The sequence below is a fragment of the Ranitomeya imitator genome, chromosome 6 (assembly GCF_032444005.1).
Source record: "Ranitomeya imitator isolate aRanImi1 chromosome 6, aRanImi1.pri, whole genome shotgun sequence".
NCBI lineage: Eukaryota > Metazoa > Chordata > Amphibia > Anura > Dendrobatidae > Ranitomeya > Ranitomeya imitator.
This window is the reverse complement of record NC_091287.1, coordinates 571231743-571249337: the sequence shown is the minus strand read 5'-3', so window position 1 is coordinate 571249337 and position 17595 is coordinate 571231743. Positions and strand designations below refer to the sequence as shown.

Genomic DNA, 17595 nt, shown 5'->3' with positions numbered 1-17595 from the left:
CCTCCTCTGTGGCCTCCCCGCTAACTCTTGTACTACTCCAGTCTGTCCTCAACTCTGCTGCCCGGCTAATCCACCTCTCTCCTCGCTACTCCCCTGCTTCTCCCCTCTGCAAATCCCTCCACTGGCTCCCAATTCCCAAACGAATCCAGTTCAAACTACCAACACTGATTTACAAAGCCATCCACAACCTGTCCCCTCCCTATATCTCTGAACTAATCTCCCAATATCTTCCCTCACGTAATCTCCGATCCTCCCAAGACCTCCTACTCTCCTCCACACTTATTCGTTCCTCACACAACCGCCTCCAAGATTTCTCCCGAATATCCCCCATCCTGTGGAATTCCATGCCTCAACACGTCCGATTATCCACCACCCTCGGATCCTTCAGACGGAACCTGAAAATCCATCTCTTCAGGAAAGCCTACAGCCTACAATAACCGAGCCGCCGCCAGAGCCGCCGCCTCACCCCTACCTTCTGTCTCTTCCCCACTATCCCATAGAATGTAAGTCCGCAAGGATTGGGTCCTCTCCCCCCTGTACCAGTCTGTCACTGTTTGCTGTAAACGATATCTATAACCCTGTATGTAACCCTTTCTCGTGTACAGCACCATGGAAATAATGGTGCTATATAAATAATAATAATAAATAATAAAATGCAGGTGGAGCGTCTGGTATCGAGCGCATATCACCCCCAAACCAATGGTTTGTGTCAGCACTTCAACGGTACCCTTAAATAGATGCTAAAAATGCTGGATTAGACCCAGGGACGCGACTGGGAGTGGTACCTCCCTCAACTGCTAGCTGCTTACTGAGGGGTTCCGCAGGCCTCGACGGTGTTTTCCTCCTTCGAGCTCCTGTACGGCTCCTGTACGGTAGGCTAGTCTGGGGACCCCTTGGGTTGGTAAGGGAATCCTGGGAAGAAGAGCTGAGCCCTTCTGAACTGTCCATTGTGGAGTATGTCATGCGTTTCCGTGACCAGATTCAGACTTTGACGCAGTTTGTACATGACAACATGACGCAGACCCTGGCGACCAGAAGCACTGGGATGACCAGAACGCCTGGGAACGGACCTACCAGGTGGGTCAGAAGGTGTGGGTGCTGGTCATTGTACCTTAGGATACGCTTCAGGTGGCCTGGGAAGGCCCGTACCTCATGCACCAATAGCTCAACCCAGTCACCTACGTGGTCACTGTTGAACACGCTCAGGGTAGGCGCAAGGCCCTCCACGTCAATATGATGGAAGGCTCATAAAGAATGTGGAGCCTGGGTCCTACCGGTCTGCAACCTGCCCAAAGATGGGGAGGACGACCCCCCTCCTGGACATGCTGGCCCATGCTAAGGCCGGTGGTCCCATAGAGGATGTGGAAGTAAGCGCCTTGCTATCTGCACACCAGCGGTCGCAGTTATAGGCCACGCTGACATCCTTTCGGGCCTGGAAAGACTGAGGTAGCGGTCCTCGAGGTGGACACCAGGAATCATGCCCCAATCCAGCGGACATCCTATCGGATCTCTGACGAGGTGCATCACGTCATGCACCAGGAGATCGATGAGATGTTACAGTTGGTGATTCAACGGTCCAAGAGCACGTGGGCCTCACTTGTAGTCCTGGTACCAAAGAAGGATCGGACCACCTGGTTCTGTGTGGACTACAGGGGGCTCAACTCCCATAACGGCCTCCGATGCGCACCTAAAGCCACGCACCGAGGAGCTGCTTGAGCAGTTAGCCGTTTGCGCGCTATCCATTATTATTATTTATTATTATAGTGCCATAATGGATTTGAGCCAGGGATATTGGCAGATCCCCCTGAGCCCCAAGGCACAGGAGTAGTCCGCCTTTATCACCCCCTTTGGACCCTGTTTTGGCATGAAGAATGCCCCTGCCACATTCCAGCAGATGGTTAACCACCTGCTTCAGGGACTTGAGAGGTGCACGGTGGTGTACTTGGATGACATTGCCATCTTCAGTTCCACCTGGGAGGATCACCTCAAGCATCTCCAGGAAGTGCTCGGGCACATTCACCAAGCAGGCCTGACCATCAAGCTGGGAAAGTGCCAGATGGGCATGAGAGAGATCCACTACCTTGGGCACCAGGTAGTCGGGGGGGGGTCCATGAGGCCAGAACTTGAAAATGTGGATTCTATCGCGTCCTGGCCCACCCCCAGGAAAACAAGCAGGTGATGTCCTTCCTGGGCACTGCAGGGTACTACAGGTGCTTTGTACAAAACTACAGTAGCCTTGTGAAGCCCTTGATGTACCTCACCAAGAAAAAGCTACCCCATACACTCGATTGGACAAATGACTGTGAGGTGGCCTTTTGGGCTCTGAAAACAGCCCTGAGCTGCTCTCAAGTGCTAACAGCAGTCGGCAGTTCTTAGTACAGACCGACGCCAGGGAGTTTGGCCTCGATGCTGTGCTCAGCCTGGTCGACTTGGGAGACCAAGAGCACCCAGTGTTGTACCTGAGCCGGAAACTCCTGCCGAGGGAAGTGGCCTAATCCACCATAGAGAAGGAGTGCCTGACCATAGTTTGGGCCCTATAATGTTTGCAGCCCTACCTGGCGGACGCATCTTCACCATCGTGACTGACCACAACCCCCTGTGTTGGCTGCACACCGTGTCTAGTACCAACGGTTGCTACACTGGATCCATGCCCTCCAGCACTACGACTTTACCATTAAACACAAAAATAGCAGCGAGCATGGCAATGCAGATGGGCTATCCTGGCAGGGTGAGGCCGCAGAGGTGCGCCTGGAGGAGTACCAAGAGTTCCTGCCTCCGTAGCGCAGTCCAAAAGGGGAGGTGTCAGAAAATGAGTTGTTGCCTAAATAACTGAAGCACCCAGCCAGGGCTTCCTGTTGTATCTCCTTGGTTTGAGAATGGCATGCTTCACAAACGATCCCCCTCGCAGCTTCCCCCCTCCCTCTGCTCTGTGAGACACTATCCCTCCCCCTTCCCTTCAAAACATGGTCATTTTATGATCCTGACTAGTTAAAAACAGTTCTTCTCGCCATGGATTTAAACTCTCCTTTGTCTGTTTAAACTCAAATTTAATAACACACAATAATCCTTGAGGCAGGAAACCTATATTTTCAGAATCAGTATAAATAAAGCTACGCCTGACAGCCTTTTGCGACTTCTAGGGTTACCAGAAACCGAGGAAAGGGTTTCTGCCCTCCAGTAACACAGAGACATCATGTTTGGTCTTAAATGAAAGATAATTTCGTAAGAGAACATATAATCCCCCTGCCGTCACTCTGAGCACCCCAGCCAGAGATATAGCAAGTAGAAGGTTTTTAATAACTCCTCAAAAAGGGGCGTACATTTTATGACTCAGCACCAAGTGAGGTCATCAGGAGAAAAGCATAAAGCTGGGATGCTCGATTAGGAGGGTGTCATTTGCCCGGAGAAACAGCTAACACGAGGCTGCGCTGATGTACCATTTCCTTTGGGATGATTCTCCTCCCCTTTATCAACACGCCATATTTGTGACTGAGAGAGTAAGTCTCTTATTTTAATCCCTTTTATTTGTAACTGTCTGTACATACTGTATTTTGTCTCCTTCTGTGACATCTTTTCTATTTTTGTAAACCCTGCCTATCTTTTTCTGGAGTAAACTTATAAATTTACTAGTTTGTTGTTACTAGCTCTATGATCGAACCGACATGTCCTCCTCGCCTATCGGTTTAGTTCCTACCCGATATAGTCTTTAGTATCAAACGAGGAACTGGTGGAAGCAAAGCGTCCTGGTGGTATCGGTAAACCCAGGCAGTGATGGATTGGAGGTTTATGGGTGTATTCCCGACCTGGGACACACACCATCCTCACTGCTGAGTGCCTATATAGCCAGTACTTGACAAGGCTGCCTTTCCTTTGACTGCTTGTTCTAGGTGCAGTTCCCTGACTGACCTGAGGTTAAGGGGGGCGCCAGAGAGCTGCAAGTTCCGAACCGGAAATGTGGACAAAAGATGTGGAGATTTATATATAATAAATATATAAACTTCTGACAACTTGGGCTCAAATAACCCCCCCAATCTCTGACCATACCGTCTATAGTACACTGTGTATAGTAAACACTGTGTATCATAGAAAATTTTAAAAATCCTTGTGCTCCCTCATATCCCCCCTCCCCTTCTACCTTTTTTTTCTCTACCAGTTTTTTTGAGGAGATCGGAGCTAGCACTCCAAGCTGCCTTTATGTAGAATGCAGTGTACAGAAATGTGAAGCTGCTTAATGAAAATGCATGAGTGCTCTTTATGCCCAGGTGACTGAAGAGGATGTGTATTGTGCATAGACAGAGAGACAGGAAAAGTCTTATTAGGTTTTGAGTGGATTAAAGGAAGATCTGACACCCTTTACAAATAGCTATGGTCACTGCAGTTTCAATAAGTCAGTGCAGATAGTATGTCTCCAGGAGAAAATATAGAATATTGGAATTTCTATCCATCCAATATACAGGGGTTGGACAATATAATGGAAACACCAAACGTTTTGGCATCATAATCTTCGAACATGTGATAAACATGCAAACCGTGACATATGGTAATGTTTTGTAGTTGATTATTTGTGTTATGTGATATGTGTATGTAAATTAACTGTTTGTTTTGCATAATTGTAAGAACATTGATGAGAACTTGATTCCAATGGCAGACCTCTCGGATTTTAAGAGGCCAAATTGTTGGTGCTCGTATGGCAGGCGCTAGAGTAACAGAAAGTGCCCGAATGCTTGGCGTGTCAAGAGGTACTGTCTCCAAAGTAATGACTGCGTTTGAAAGAGAAGGGAAAAACGTCTGCAGCAAAGCACAGGTCCGGCCGAAAGTCAAAGTTGACGGAGAGACCGTCGGACTCTAAATCGAATTGTGAGAAAGGATCGCAGGACCACGGCTCCGAAAATCACTGCTGAGCTCAATGAACACCTACAGAACCCAGTTTCCACGAAAACTGTTCGTCGGGAGCTGCACAAATCTGGATTCCACGGATGAGCTGCAATTAGAAAACCGCTGCTCTCAATGACAAATGTTTCCAAGCGTTTAGAGTGGTGTAGAAACCTCCAGAATTTTTCCCTCGAGCAGTGAAAACATATGATATTCTCAGACGAATCATCGTTTACCCTATTTCCGACCTCCGGCTGAGTGTACGTTTGGAGACAGCCGAAAGAAGCATTCCATCCAGACTGCCTTCTCCCAACCGTAAAACATGGTGGAGGTTCTGTGATGATCTGGGGTGCTATTTCGTGGAGATCCGCCGGGCCAATGATATCTCTTCATGGAAGAATTAACAGCCGAGATTATTTAGGCATGTTGGGCGACCAAGTGCATCCAATGGTTCAAGCACTGTTCCCGGAGGGGAACGCCTTCTTTCAGGATGATAATGCACCAATTCATACAGATAGAATCGTTAAAGCATGGCATGAGGAACATTCTAATGAAGTTGAGCATCTCATCTAGCCCCACATTCCCCAGACCTCAACATTATTCAGCATTTATGGTCGATTTTAGAGATTCAAGTTAGACGTCGATTTCCGTCGCCATCGTCACTCAAAGAACTGGAGGGTGTTTAACTGCAGAATGGGCTAAAATTCCTTTGGAAACAATTCAGACCTTGTATGAATCCATACCTCGGAGAATTGAGGCTGTAATATGGGGACCTACACCATATTAAACTAACTTTTGTTGATTTTCCATTATTTTGTCCAACCCCTGTAAATGAGACTCACATTTCAGCACTGGGATAACTAGGCAAAAATACACATTTTCTCATACTCATAACCCCCACCAACAGGCCCCAAATCCATAGGGGCCATATAACTGCCAGCAGCTAGGCCATGTTTGGTCTCTAAGCGTAGATAAAATCCTGATACAAAAGATGACATCAGTCTCAACCTTCTGTGATCGTTCTGTGAGGAGTTATTGCATATATAGGGATTTCATGAAGGACTGAGACCAACGCACAACCGGGCCCATGTAAGGCCATCACAGGTGGGAGTGTGGGTGGGACTCTGATAAAAGATCAAGCTCAATTATCATCTGCATTCGTGCAGAGAGTTACACACCTGTGTATACATGAATCCCATTTATTGACGGCCGTATCGAAGCGCTCTCCTTCGGCTAAACTGAATCGTCTCTGCGATCGGTGTAGTAAGTTCTCCTGTTAATCCCTTTTATTTTATGGAACTGTTTATGCTGTATTGTTTTGTCCACCTTTTACAATGTTCTGTAAACTACGCCTCGAAGTCATAAGCTACCGTGACTGTGTCCTAATGACTGAGATGACTTGGTGGTGGCGGTGAGTAGTCTGGGGCTATCGTGGAGTTAGCGGTGACTGTATCTGGGTGTATACACATATTGACGTGTTTGGAATCCGCTGATGTATAGGCCATACGCTGTGGCCTATAACCGGCCTAGTGGTGCGGACAGGCTGCGGCCTTCTCTGAGGATCATCGGCCAGTCGTGTAATTGTCTGGACAATAGGAGGCTGCAGAGAGCTGTTCGCTCCAAAGATCACAGCTGGTGGTACTCGTGACTTTCCCGGCCTGTAATATTAGGAATTTGTGGCATTAAGAAAGTCCTGTGAAATTAAATCCCTGCCACTCCCCTAGATGAACTCTGATGGGGCTGATTGTGGGATTTGCTGGGTCTGTCCGAATTTTATGAGATTCACAACTTACATGAGATCTTCTCTCGAGGTTCCAGGTGGTCGATCTTGACGTCATCTTTTTTTTTATCGTGATTTTACCTTTACATTGGGATCAAACAAAAGTTGGATAGCATCATCTACTGGACTGTCAATAAGCTAGAGGGGGTTAGAATGGCCTGGAAGTGATGTCAGTGAATGCGTTCTGTTTGGACCTTTGCTACGACGCTGAGATATGTATCCTTCATAATTTTTGGCTCAATCCAAACCCCAATATTGATATCTGGACACTGGCACCTGATGGTCGGCAACTTTGTTGTGTGGAATCCTCTGCCTGAGGAGGCAGTACTCCTCCTCTTTGTAAACAAATTTTCGTTTCGTATCTGGTTCCAAGAGTAGATCTTCCTGTCTTAATTACCTGGCCATTGCAGAGGGTCTCTGCTTCCAAGGATGTTGAAGAGTCATCTCTATCTCTGTATTTCCCTTTTTAATTTAGTTTCTCTCTGCCTATCTATAATTAGTTGGACATGTTCAATGGTGGTTGAAGAGTCCGTTCTTCTACTTTGGAGATGTCTTTTGGATTTTAGTTGTCCTATATGGCACATACAGTCTGCATATCGGTGATGGTTTTGATGTTTCTGTCCCTTTTCCTCCAGGTCTCCAGTAATCTACAAGATGTGAAAGAACAGAGGGAATCTGTTGTGTCCTGCCGATCCATGACCAACGCCGTGTGTGCATCGCTGTATAGCTGACAACCCCACTATATACCTCCACTCTGTACACCCTGCCATATACCACCTCTGCCCCGTACTCCCCGCTGTATACCACCTCTGCTCTGTACACCCTGCCATATTCCACCTCTGCTCCGTACACCCCGCCATATACCACCTCTGCCCCGTACTCCCTGCCATATACCACCTTCGCTCCATACACCCCGCCATATTCCACCTCTGCTCCGTACACCCCTCCATATTCCACCTCAGCTCCGTACACCCCGCCATATTCCACCTCCGCTCCATACACCCCGCCATAGTCCACCTCCGCTCCATACACCCCGCCATATTCCACCTCTGCTCCGTACACCCCGCCATATTCCACCTCCGCTCCATACACCCCGCCATATTCCACCTCCGCTCCATACACCCCACCATATTCCACCTCCGCTCTGTACACCGCCATATACCACCTCTGCCCCATACACCCCGCTGTATACCACCTCTGCTCTGTACACCGCCTTATACCACCTTTGCCCCATACTCCCTGCAATATTCCACCTTCGCTCCGTACACCCCGCCATATTCCACCTCCGCTCCGTACACCCCGCCATATTCCACCTCTGCTCCGTACACCCCGCCATATTCCACCTCCGCTCAATACACCCCGCCATATTCCACCTCCGCTCCGTACACCCCGCCATATTCCACCTCCGCTCCATACACCCCGCCATATTCCACCTCCGCTCCATACACCCCGCCATATTCCACCTCCGCTCCATACACCCCGCCATATTCCACCTCCGCTCCATACACCCCGCCATATTCCACCTCCGCGCCGTACACCCTGCCATATACCATGTCCGCTCGGTAGATCGTGCTATGTACCACATCTACTCCGTACACCTTTGTATTTATCACTCTGCACACCCCACTATACACCATGTCCGGTCTGTACCTCTCACTGGGTGTCCTGTACCTGGTACAAGGCTTTCCCTATGGTCTTCAGTCTGGTCTGCTCCCGGTTCTGCTTCGCACTCAGGGACTGTCACTGTCGCACATCGGACTGACTAGGGTACTGTACCTGCCATGGCTCCTGAAATTTCTTTGGTCGCCCCTGGTGGATGGAATGTGGCATCGTCAGACCTGGCTTGTGCTAAGTACTGGGGGTCTGTGCCTTTGTTGTGCCCTGTGCTCGGTGTTGCCCCTCTAGGGTGCGTTCACCACTCTGGCCTGGCTGCTCCTCCTCATGCATGTACTGTCCTCCATGCAGGACGTGGCACTAGATGCGGTGACAGTATCCGTCCTGGACCAGGACCAGCTGGGTCTGGGTAACTCCATCCAAGTAGTGGCCTACAAGCTTGGCTCAGTGCTGGCAGGAGGGGGCGCACTCACCGTGCTCAATAGTCTGGGCTGGAGAGGGGTCTTCCTGCTTCTCTCGGGCGGGTACCTTATGGCGGTGCTCTGTGCACAATGGTCAACAGCCCTAAAAGGAGGGGATTCCAGATATCAAGGAAACCAGAAGAAGTCGTCTAAACCGAGACTGATGGAAGTTATGGAGAAAGTCTTCAACGCTCCAGGGACTGTGTGGACCATGGTCTATGTGGTGATCTACAAGCTGGGTGAGGGCTGCAAAAATCTGCACATGTTGGGAGAAGTTCACTCTCTTCTTTTTACTTCAGTGTCATTGTCCGTGATGTATAATCTCTGCTCGGACCCCCGCACATTGGTGTATAACACATCCCCCCATACCCTGGTATATAGCATACAGCCCCCCATTCTCTGTTTTATAGTATCTGGCCCCTCGCCGCCTCTCCCCAGTGTATAGCCTCCGCTGACCCCCCACATTGGTGTATATCCTGTCCCCCTATACCCTGGTATGTAGCATACAGCCCCCCATTCCCTGGTGTATAGTATCTGGCCTCTCCCCAGTGTATAGCCTCCGCTATCCCCCTATACCCTGGTATGTAGCATACAGCCCCCCATTCCCTGGTGTATAGTATCTGGCCCCTCGCCTCCTCTCCCCAGTGAGTAGCCTCCGCTGACCCCCCACATTGGTGTATATCCTGTCCCCCTATACCCTGGTATATAGCATACAGCCCCCCATTCCTGGTGTATAGTATCTGGCCCCTCGCCTCCTCTCCACGGTGTATAGCTTCTGCTCGGACATCAGAGGTGACATGATGGGAGTTGTCCTTGTGACCCTCAGACATGCAGGTTGCTCTTCTTGCAGGTGAGCAGGGCTCCCTCTCCATGGTCCCCCTGTTACTCTTGGATCAGGGCGTCTCTCCAGCTGAGTTGGGATTTTGGAGCGGGATTCTATCCTTGGGGTTTTCCATTGCTGGATCCGCTGGTGGCGGTGCCATCCTGAGGAAGGGCAGGTAAGTGGCTGAGACCTTAGGGTTAGATGGTGTATGACCTTCTAGGATAAGTGCTTTTATTCAATAACCCGGTGTAGTGCTGATCTAGAGGTATCTAGACACTGTCCTGTCATGCGCTGATCCCTCTGCTGCACGACATTATTAAGACTTGGGACTCCAGCTCCAGAGGGGGGAGAGGTAAGACTTGGGACTCCAGCTCCAGAGGGGGGAGAGGTAAGACTTGGGACTCCAGCTCCGGAGGGGGTAGAGGTAAGACTTGGGACTCCACCTCCGGAGGGGGTAGAGGTAAGACTTGGGACTCCAGCTCCGGAGGGGGTAGAGGTAAGACTTGGGACTCCAGCTCCGGAGGGGGGAGAGGTAAGACTTGGGACTCCAGCTCCAGAGGGGGGAGAGGTAAGACTTGGGACTCCAGCTCCAGAGGGGGGAGAGGTAAGACTTGGGACTCCAGCTCCAGAGGGGGGAGAGGTAAGACTTGGGACTCCACCTCCGGAGGGGGGAGAGGTAAGACTTGGGACTCCAGCTCCGGAGGGGGTAGAGGTAAGACTTGGGACTCCACCTCCGGAGGGGGTAGAGGTAAGACTTGGGACTCCACCTTCGGAGGGGGGAGAGGTAAGACTTGGGACTCCAGCTCCGGAGGGGGTAGAGGTAAGACTTGGGACTCCACCTTCGGAGGGGGGAGAGGTAAGACTTGGGACTCCAGCTCCGGAGGGGGTAGAGGTAAGACTTGGGACTCCACCTCCGGAGGGGGGAGAGGTAAGACTTGGGACTCCACCTCCGGAGGGGGGAGAGGTAAGACTTGGGACTCCAGCTCCGGAGGGGGTAGAGGTAAGACTTGGGACTCCACCTCCGGAGGGGGTAGAGGTAAGACTTGGGACTCCACCTCCGGAGGGGGTAGAGGTAAGACTTGGGACTCCAGCTCCGGAGGGGGTAGAGGTAAGACTTGGGACTCCACCTCCGGAGGGGGGAGAGGTAAGACTTGGGACTCCACCTCCGGAGGGGGTAGAGGTAAGACTTGGGACTCCAGCTCCGGAGGGGGTAGAGGTAAGACTTGGGACTCCAGCTCTGGAGGGGGTAGAGGTAAGACTTGGGACTCCAGCTCCGGAGGGGGGAGAGGTAAGACTTGGGACTCCAGCTCCGGAGGGGGGAGAAGTAAGACTTGGGACTCCAGCTCCGGAGGGGGGAGAGGTAAGACTTGGGACTCCAGCTCCAGAGGGGGGAGAGGTAAGACTTGGGACTCCAGCTCCAGAGGGGGGAGAGGTAAGACTTGGGACTCCAGGTCAGGAGGGAGGAGAGGTAAGACTTGGGACTCCAGCTCCAGAGGGGGGAGAGGTAAGACTTGGGACTCCAGGTCAGGAGGGAGGAGAGGTAAGACTTGGGACTCCAGCTCCGGAGGGGGGAGAGGTAAGACTTGGGACTCCAGCTCCAGAGGGGGGAGAGGTAAGACTTGGGACTCCAGCTCCGGAGGGGGGAGAAGTAAGACTTGGGACTCCACCTCCGGAGGGGGGAGAGGTAAGACTTGGGACTCCAGCTCCGGAGGGGGGAGAGGTAAGACTTGGGACTCCAGCTCCGGAGGGGGGAGAGGTAAGACTTGGGACTCCAGCTCCGGAGGGGGGAGAGGTAAGACTTGGGACTCCACCTCCGGAGGGGGGAGAGGTAAGACTTGGGACTCCACCTCCGGAGGGGGGAGAGGTAAGACTTGGGACTCCAGCTCCGGAGGGGGTAGAGGTAAGACTTGGGACTCCAGCTCCGGAGGGGGGAGAGGTAAGACTTGGGACTCCACCTCCGGAGCGGGGAGAGGTAAGACTTGGGACTCCACCTCCGGAGGGGGGAGAGGTAAGACTTGGGACTCCAGCTCTGGAGGGGGGAGAGGTAAGACTTGGGACTCCACCTCCGGAGGGGGTAGAGGTAAGACTTGGGACTCCAGCTCTGGAGGGGGTAGAGGTAATACTTGGGACTCCAGCCCCGGAGGGGGGAGAGGTAAGACTTGGGACTCCACCTCCGGAGGGGGTAGAGGTAAGACTTGGGACTCCAGCTCCAGAGGGGGGAGAGGTAAGACTTGGGACTCCACCTCCGGAGGGGGTAGAGGTAAGACTTGGGACTCCAGCTCTGGAGGGGGTAGAGGTAAGACTTGGGACTCCAGCCCCGGAGGGGGGAGAGGTAAGACTTGGGACTCCACCTCCGGAGGGGGTAGAGGTAAGACTTGGGACTCCAGCTCCGGAGGGTGTAGTGGTAAGACTTGGGACTCCAGCTCTGGAGGGGGGAGAGGTAAGACTTGGGACTCCAGCTCCGGAGGGGGGAGAGGTAAGACTTGGGACTCCAGCCCTGGAGGGGGGAGAGGTAAGACTTGGGACTCCAGCTCCGGAGGGGGGAGAGGTAAGACTTGGGACTCCAGCCCCGGAGGGGGGAGAGGTAAGACTTGGGACTCCAGCCCTGGAGGGGGGAGAGGTAAGACTTGGGACTCCAGCTCCGGAGGGGAGAGAGGTAAGACTTGGGACTCCAGCTCCGGAGGGGGGAGAGGTAAGACTTGGGACTCCAGCCCCGGAGGGGGAAGCAGCATGATACAAGCCAAGATCAGAAAAGCAATAGATTGTTACTCTTATACATTTATGGCGTCCAGCCACTCCGTAGCTACATCGGCAGTGTGACCCACCAGATCCCTTAGCCGAGTGATACAATACGGTGAATTATCACACATGCGCCGCGGTCTGTGTTGGTGGAGCAACCTTTGCCGGGTGGAGCAGGCTGCAATGTTTTCATCGCTTACCTTCTCATTCTCAGGTCGGTGCCTGCGCTGCTTAGGTTGCTGTTCATACTCCGGCTCTCCTGTCTTGTTCTTCAGACTTTACTCCTCGCTTCCTTGGGTGAGGACACCAGTGTTGTAAAAGGTGAGAGAGTCACAAGGTCATCCATGTAAATGAGTCCGGAAGTCCCCATCCTGCGATGAGAGAAGCCATGACTGTGATCACACATGCAGATCACGCCGCATGATCTGACCGTGATCACACACGTCGTGCTCCAGCATCGCCCCCGACTTGTACGAGGCTCCACCACATCAGGTGGTGACAAGAGGCGGCCAGGATGCCAGTATTCAGGTGCCACAGATGCTTGGACTGCCCTGATCTGGCCACCACCGAATAATAATGCTCCACTCTATGCAATACTGATTGCAGATATGCATGTACAACAATATAATCGGGCTCTAAGAGTGCGTACAGTTATGTGAGTACATCAGTGTATTCAGGCTCTTATAGTAATCAGTCCTTAAGTGATTACACACCGTGCACTGCATAGATGAGTACACCGCCTCTATTATCAGTACATTATATATTGTCAGAAAGCAGCTGGACAGGTCCTGGATGGAGTGTGTGTGTCACCGAGGTGCTTAGGCATGGCGATGGAAAACCTGCAGGCACCAGCACGTATAGTTCTGAGAGGTGTTTTTAATGGGCCTGGATTTTGGAACGACTGGAAGAGTTGGTTGGGACTGGTTGTGCCCATCCTCAGATCCAGGAGGTGCGCTTGTGTAAATGGACAGCAGAACTGCATAAAGGTCTGTGTGGAGAAGTGGAAAGACCTGTTGTGCTGGTCACTCCTCATCAGACTAAAGCTTCTTTCACATTACCGGCGGTTACGTGGCCGTTGCTAAGCGTCGGTGCGACGTACCGACGGACGTTGTGAAAATTCGGCACAACGTGGGCAGCGGATGCAGTTTTTCAACGCATTAGCTGCCCATTCTAAAGTCTCGGGGAGGAGGGAGTGGAGTTCTGGCCACGCATGCGCGATAGAAATTGCAGGACCCGACGTATGAAAAAACGTTCCCTTGAACGTTTTTCCGATATGATGGTTCGCCAAATACTGACGCATCCAGTGCACGACGTATGGAACGTGTGTCCATACGTAGGGATGCGTCGGTAATACAAGTCTATGTGCAAAAAAACGCATCCTTCGGGCAACTTTGCAGGATGCGTTTTTTGCACAGAACGACGCATTGCGACGTCTTCAAAAAGACGGAAGTGTGAAAGTAGCCTAAGCCCTGTGATATCTAAATGGTGGAGCCAAATTTCTGCATGGACTATTTTTGTTTTGTGCTGGAAGAGGCTGTACATTTGCTTTTGGTGAAGACTTATAAACTTTTACGAATCTGCTGATTTGGACAAAGATACCGCGAGCTTTTGTGAACACTGCTTATGTAAAAAATGACTGAATTCCTACAACTGGTGGAGAATACGGGCAATGAATAATAAGGAGCACAGGTAACTGCTGGAAAGAATGTATGTTCTGGGTGAAGGCAGCCTCGGCTGTTAAAGCATGGTCTGAACCCATGGAGGAGCTAATCAAGCAGCTGCTCCAGGCCAACATGCATCCGCAAGCGCAGCAGAAGATTAATAAACTGTTAGTGTAACAAGTACAGCAGCAGTAGATGACTCTTGGCAAAGATGCTCCTGGTCAGGGAAAGCACACCACTTCCAAATCGAAGTGAAGAGACACAGGTGAGAAAGATGGAGTAATCTGTGCAACACATCTCTTACCATGTGATGGAGTCATAACAGTGATTCAGAGGGTGCTGGACCGGGCGAAATTACCGACGGAACAGTAGGCTGAGGTGCTGGCACCATATTTGACTGGAAACCACAAAAAGCCTATTATGACTTAAAGGGGTTGTCCGGTCCAAACCGATAAGTCTGCAGGTACTCTGTGTGACTGAAAACTTATAAATACACATGAATACACACTGTGTGCTGCGGGGATTCACCGGTTTCTGAATCAGGACTGGAGGGTATGCATGACTTATACATACTCCCTTCCAGAAAGTGTGTCCTCGCTCCATACACTTGTATTGAGAGAGGCCGTGGCCCTGAAGGCCATGCCCACTAGGCTTGTTGAAGAAGGTGGTGGAGAAGTCCAGCCGGATCTGAGATTGTGTATTTCCCTATCTGTTGTTCTCCATCAGCCTATTTCTACAAGCTTCTCCTGATTTTAACTGCTGTATGACAGACAACCCCCGTGGACTCCTGGACGTAGCAAAAGTTTTTGGAAGCATAGACCACACCCTACAGAAGCATGATGGAGCATGTGACCCAGATGGTAAGCTAGTTCCTGGCCAACTGGCCGCCCCCTTGCAGAAGATTGGTGAAGTCAACTACAAAGAACACCAACCACAGCAAAGGAAGCCTTACCATGTTAACCTTGTAACCTAATCAAGCTTTGTCAGCTCGTTTGCCGGCCTAGTCAGAAGTCAACATGGAAGATATCAAGGTGGCTGAGACTTTGTCATGCCCCCAAAAGAAACCGTGCTGGGAGTAGTTGTACTGAAATAGAAACCTCTTTTCTGAATTATCAGATCTTACTCAGGTTATAGAGCATGAGGTTCTCACGGAGCCTCATGTGTCACGGTTCCACCCCTCAGGGTGTCTGGGCCGCAGTTACTGATAGCTCGGCCGTCCAGTCTGGTACAGGGGCGTGCTGGAGCTGTCAGTACTTTGACAGCATGACCGTCCAGTCTGGTTCAGGGGCGTGCTGAGTTGTTGGTGTGTTTATTGACAGCCTGACTAGCCAATCTGTGACTGGGACTTGTCAGCTGTCTCAGGTGTTCACTATCCCGGGTAATTGCCATGCTACCTTACTGAGCAGCTTCTCCCAGACGTACGTTCATCTTGTGAGGTTTGTGCATTGTGCTCCCTGTACCTTTAGTTCTGTTTGCTTGATCTCTTGCCTGACTTTGTTCTGACCATCTGCTTGTTTGACCCTTTCAGTTCTGATCCGTTACCCTCCTGGTTTCTGACCTTGGAACGTTACCTGACTACGCTTTTGTCTCTTCGTTCTGTTTATGACGTACCGTCCTGGCTTCTGACTTTGGACCCCTGACCACTCGGACTCACAGCGTAGCCGTGAGAAGTGACTAGCGTTCCATCACGTTTAAAGGTACCGTCACACTAGACGATATCGCTAGCGATCTGTGACGTTGCAGCGTCCTCGCTAGCGATATCGTCCAGTGTGACAGGCAGCAGCGATCAGGCCCCTGCTGTGCTGTCGCTGGTCGGGGAAGAAAGTCCAGAACTTTATTTCGTCGCTGGACTCCCCGCAGACATCGCTGAATCGGTGTGTGTGACACCGATTCAGCGATGTCTTCACTGGTAACCAGGGTAAACATCGGGTAACTAAGCGCAGGGCCGCGCTTAGTAACCCGATGTTTACCCTGGTTACCATCGTAAAAAAACAAACAGTACATACTTACATTCAGCTGTCTGTCCCTTGCCGTCTGTTTGCTGCACTGACTGCTGGCCGCAAAGTGAAAGTGAAAGCACAGCACAGCGGTGAGTCACACAGCGGTGACTCACCGCTGTGGCTGTGCTCTGCTTTCACTTTGCGGCCAGCAGTCAGTGCAGGAACCAGACGGCAAGGGACAGACAGCTGAATGTAAGTATGTACTGTTTGTTTTTTTACGATGGTAACCAGGGTAAACATCGGGTTACTAAGCGCGGCCCTGCGCTTAGTTACCCGATGTTTACCCTGGTTACCGGGGACCTCGGGATCGTTGGTCGCTGGAGAGCGGTCTGTGTGACAGCTCTCCAGCGACCAAACAGCGACGCTGCAGCGATCCGGATCGTTGTCGGTATCGCTGCAGCGTCGCTAAGTGTGACGGTACCTTAAGTCAATCTGAAGCCCTATCGGATCCCAGAAGCCCCATGAGAGGTGATCTCGAAAGAAGTGAAGTGGATGCTGAATCTGGGATTTATGGAAGACTCCAAAAGTCCCACAGTGTTTGTGCCAAAGTCAGCTGGGGCATTGTGCTTCTGTAACTACAGGGTCTAGGGTACTGCATAGGATGTTGTGTGGGGTATTTATAGGGGTACTGCTGCGACTGCATAAGGAGCTGTGTAGCATAATGTATAGGATACTGTATTGGGGTATTCTAATGTAAGTAGGTGTGGGAATGCAGTAGTGCAGGGATTGAAGAACAATGCTGCATAACAATATTATCTAATTGGTTAACAATGACCTCCTTGCAGGGAGTTTGTTTACTGATCACTATCAACAAGAGGAGTAAAGGGTTAAGGTACCTTCACACATAACGATATTGTTAACGATATCGTTGCTATTTGTGATGTAGCAACGATATCGTTAATGAAATCGTTCTGTGTGACAGCGACCAACGATCAGGCCCCTGCTGGGAGATCGTTGGTCGCTGAATAAAGTCCAGAACTTTATTTCGTCGCTGGACTCCTGCTGACATCGCTGGATCGGCGTGTGTGACACCGATCCAGCGATGTCTTCACTGGTAACCAGGGTAAACATCGGGTAACTAAGCGCAGGGCCGCACTTAGTAACCCGATGTTTACCCTGGTTACCATGCTAAAAGTAAAAAAAAACAAACACTACATACTTACCTACCGCTGTCTGTCCCCGGCGCTCTGCTCTGCACTCCTCCTGCACTGGCTGTGAGCCGGAAAGCAGAGCGGTGACTTCCGGTGACTTTCCGGCCGCTGTGCTCACAGCCAGTACAGGAGGAGAGCAGAGCACAGCGCTGGAGCACAGACGGCGGTAGGTAAGTATGTAGTGTTTGTTATTTTTTACTTTTAGCATGGTAACCAGGGTAAACATCGGGTTACTAAGCGCGGCCCTGCGCTTAGTTACCCGATGTTTACCCTGGTTACCGGCATCGTTGGTCGCTGGAGAGCGGTCTGTGTGACAGCTCTCCAGCGACCAAACAGCGACGCTGCAGCGATCCGGATCGTTGTCGGTATCGCTGCAGCGTCGCTAAATGTGAAGGGGCCTTTAACCCAACAGTCTGATAGGCACTAATTGTAGTCTTCTCTGGTCCTCATCCACATACAGTCCAATGGGAGTTGCGGTACCAGCAACGGCCGGC

The 17595-nt window shown here is 51.2% G+C and overlaps 1 protein-coding gene across 1 annotated transcript in view; it reads left to right on the top strand.

Moving 5' to 3' along the window:
* MFSD3 (major facilitator superfamily domain containing 3) overlaps window positions 1-17595 on the top strand; it is a 73895-nt gene that overhangs the window by 37749 nt on the left and 18551 nt on the right. Inside the window, exons 2-4 of the mRNA XM_069732108.1 lie at window positions 7288-8966; window positions 9578-9725; window positions 12504-12610. Coding sequence (XP_069588209.1) covers window positions 8594-8966; window positions 9578-9725; window positions 12504-12610 — 628 coding nt within the window. The 5' untranslated portion in view covers window positions 7288-8593. The remainder of the gene's footprint in view (window positions 1-7287; window positions 8967-9577; window positions 9726-12503; window positions 12611-17595) is intronic.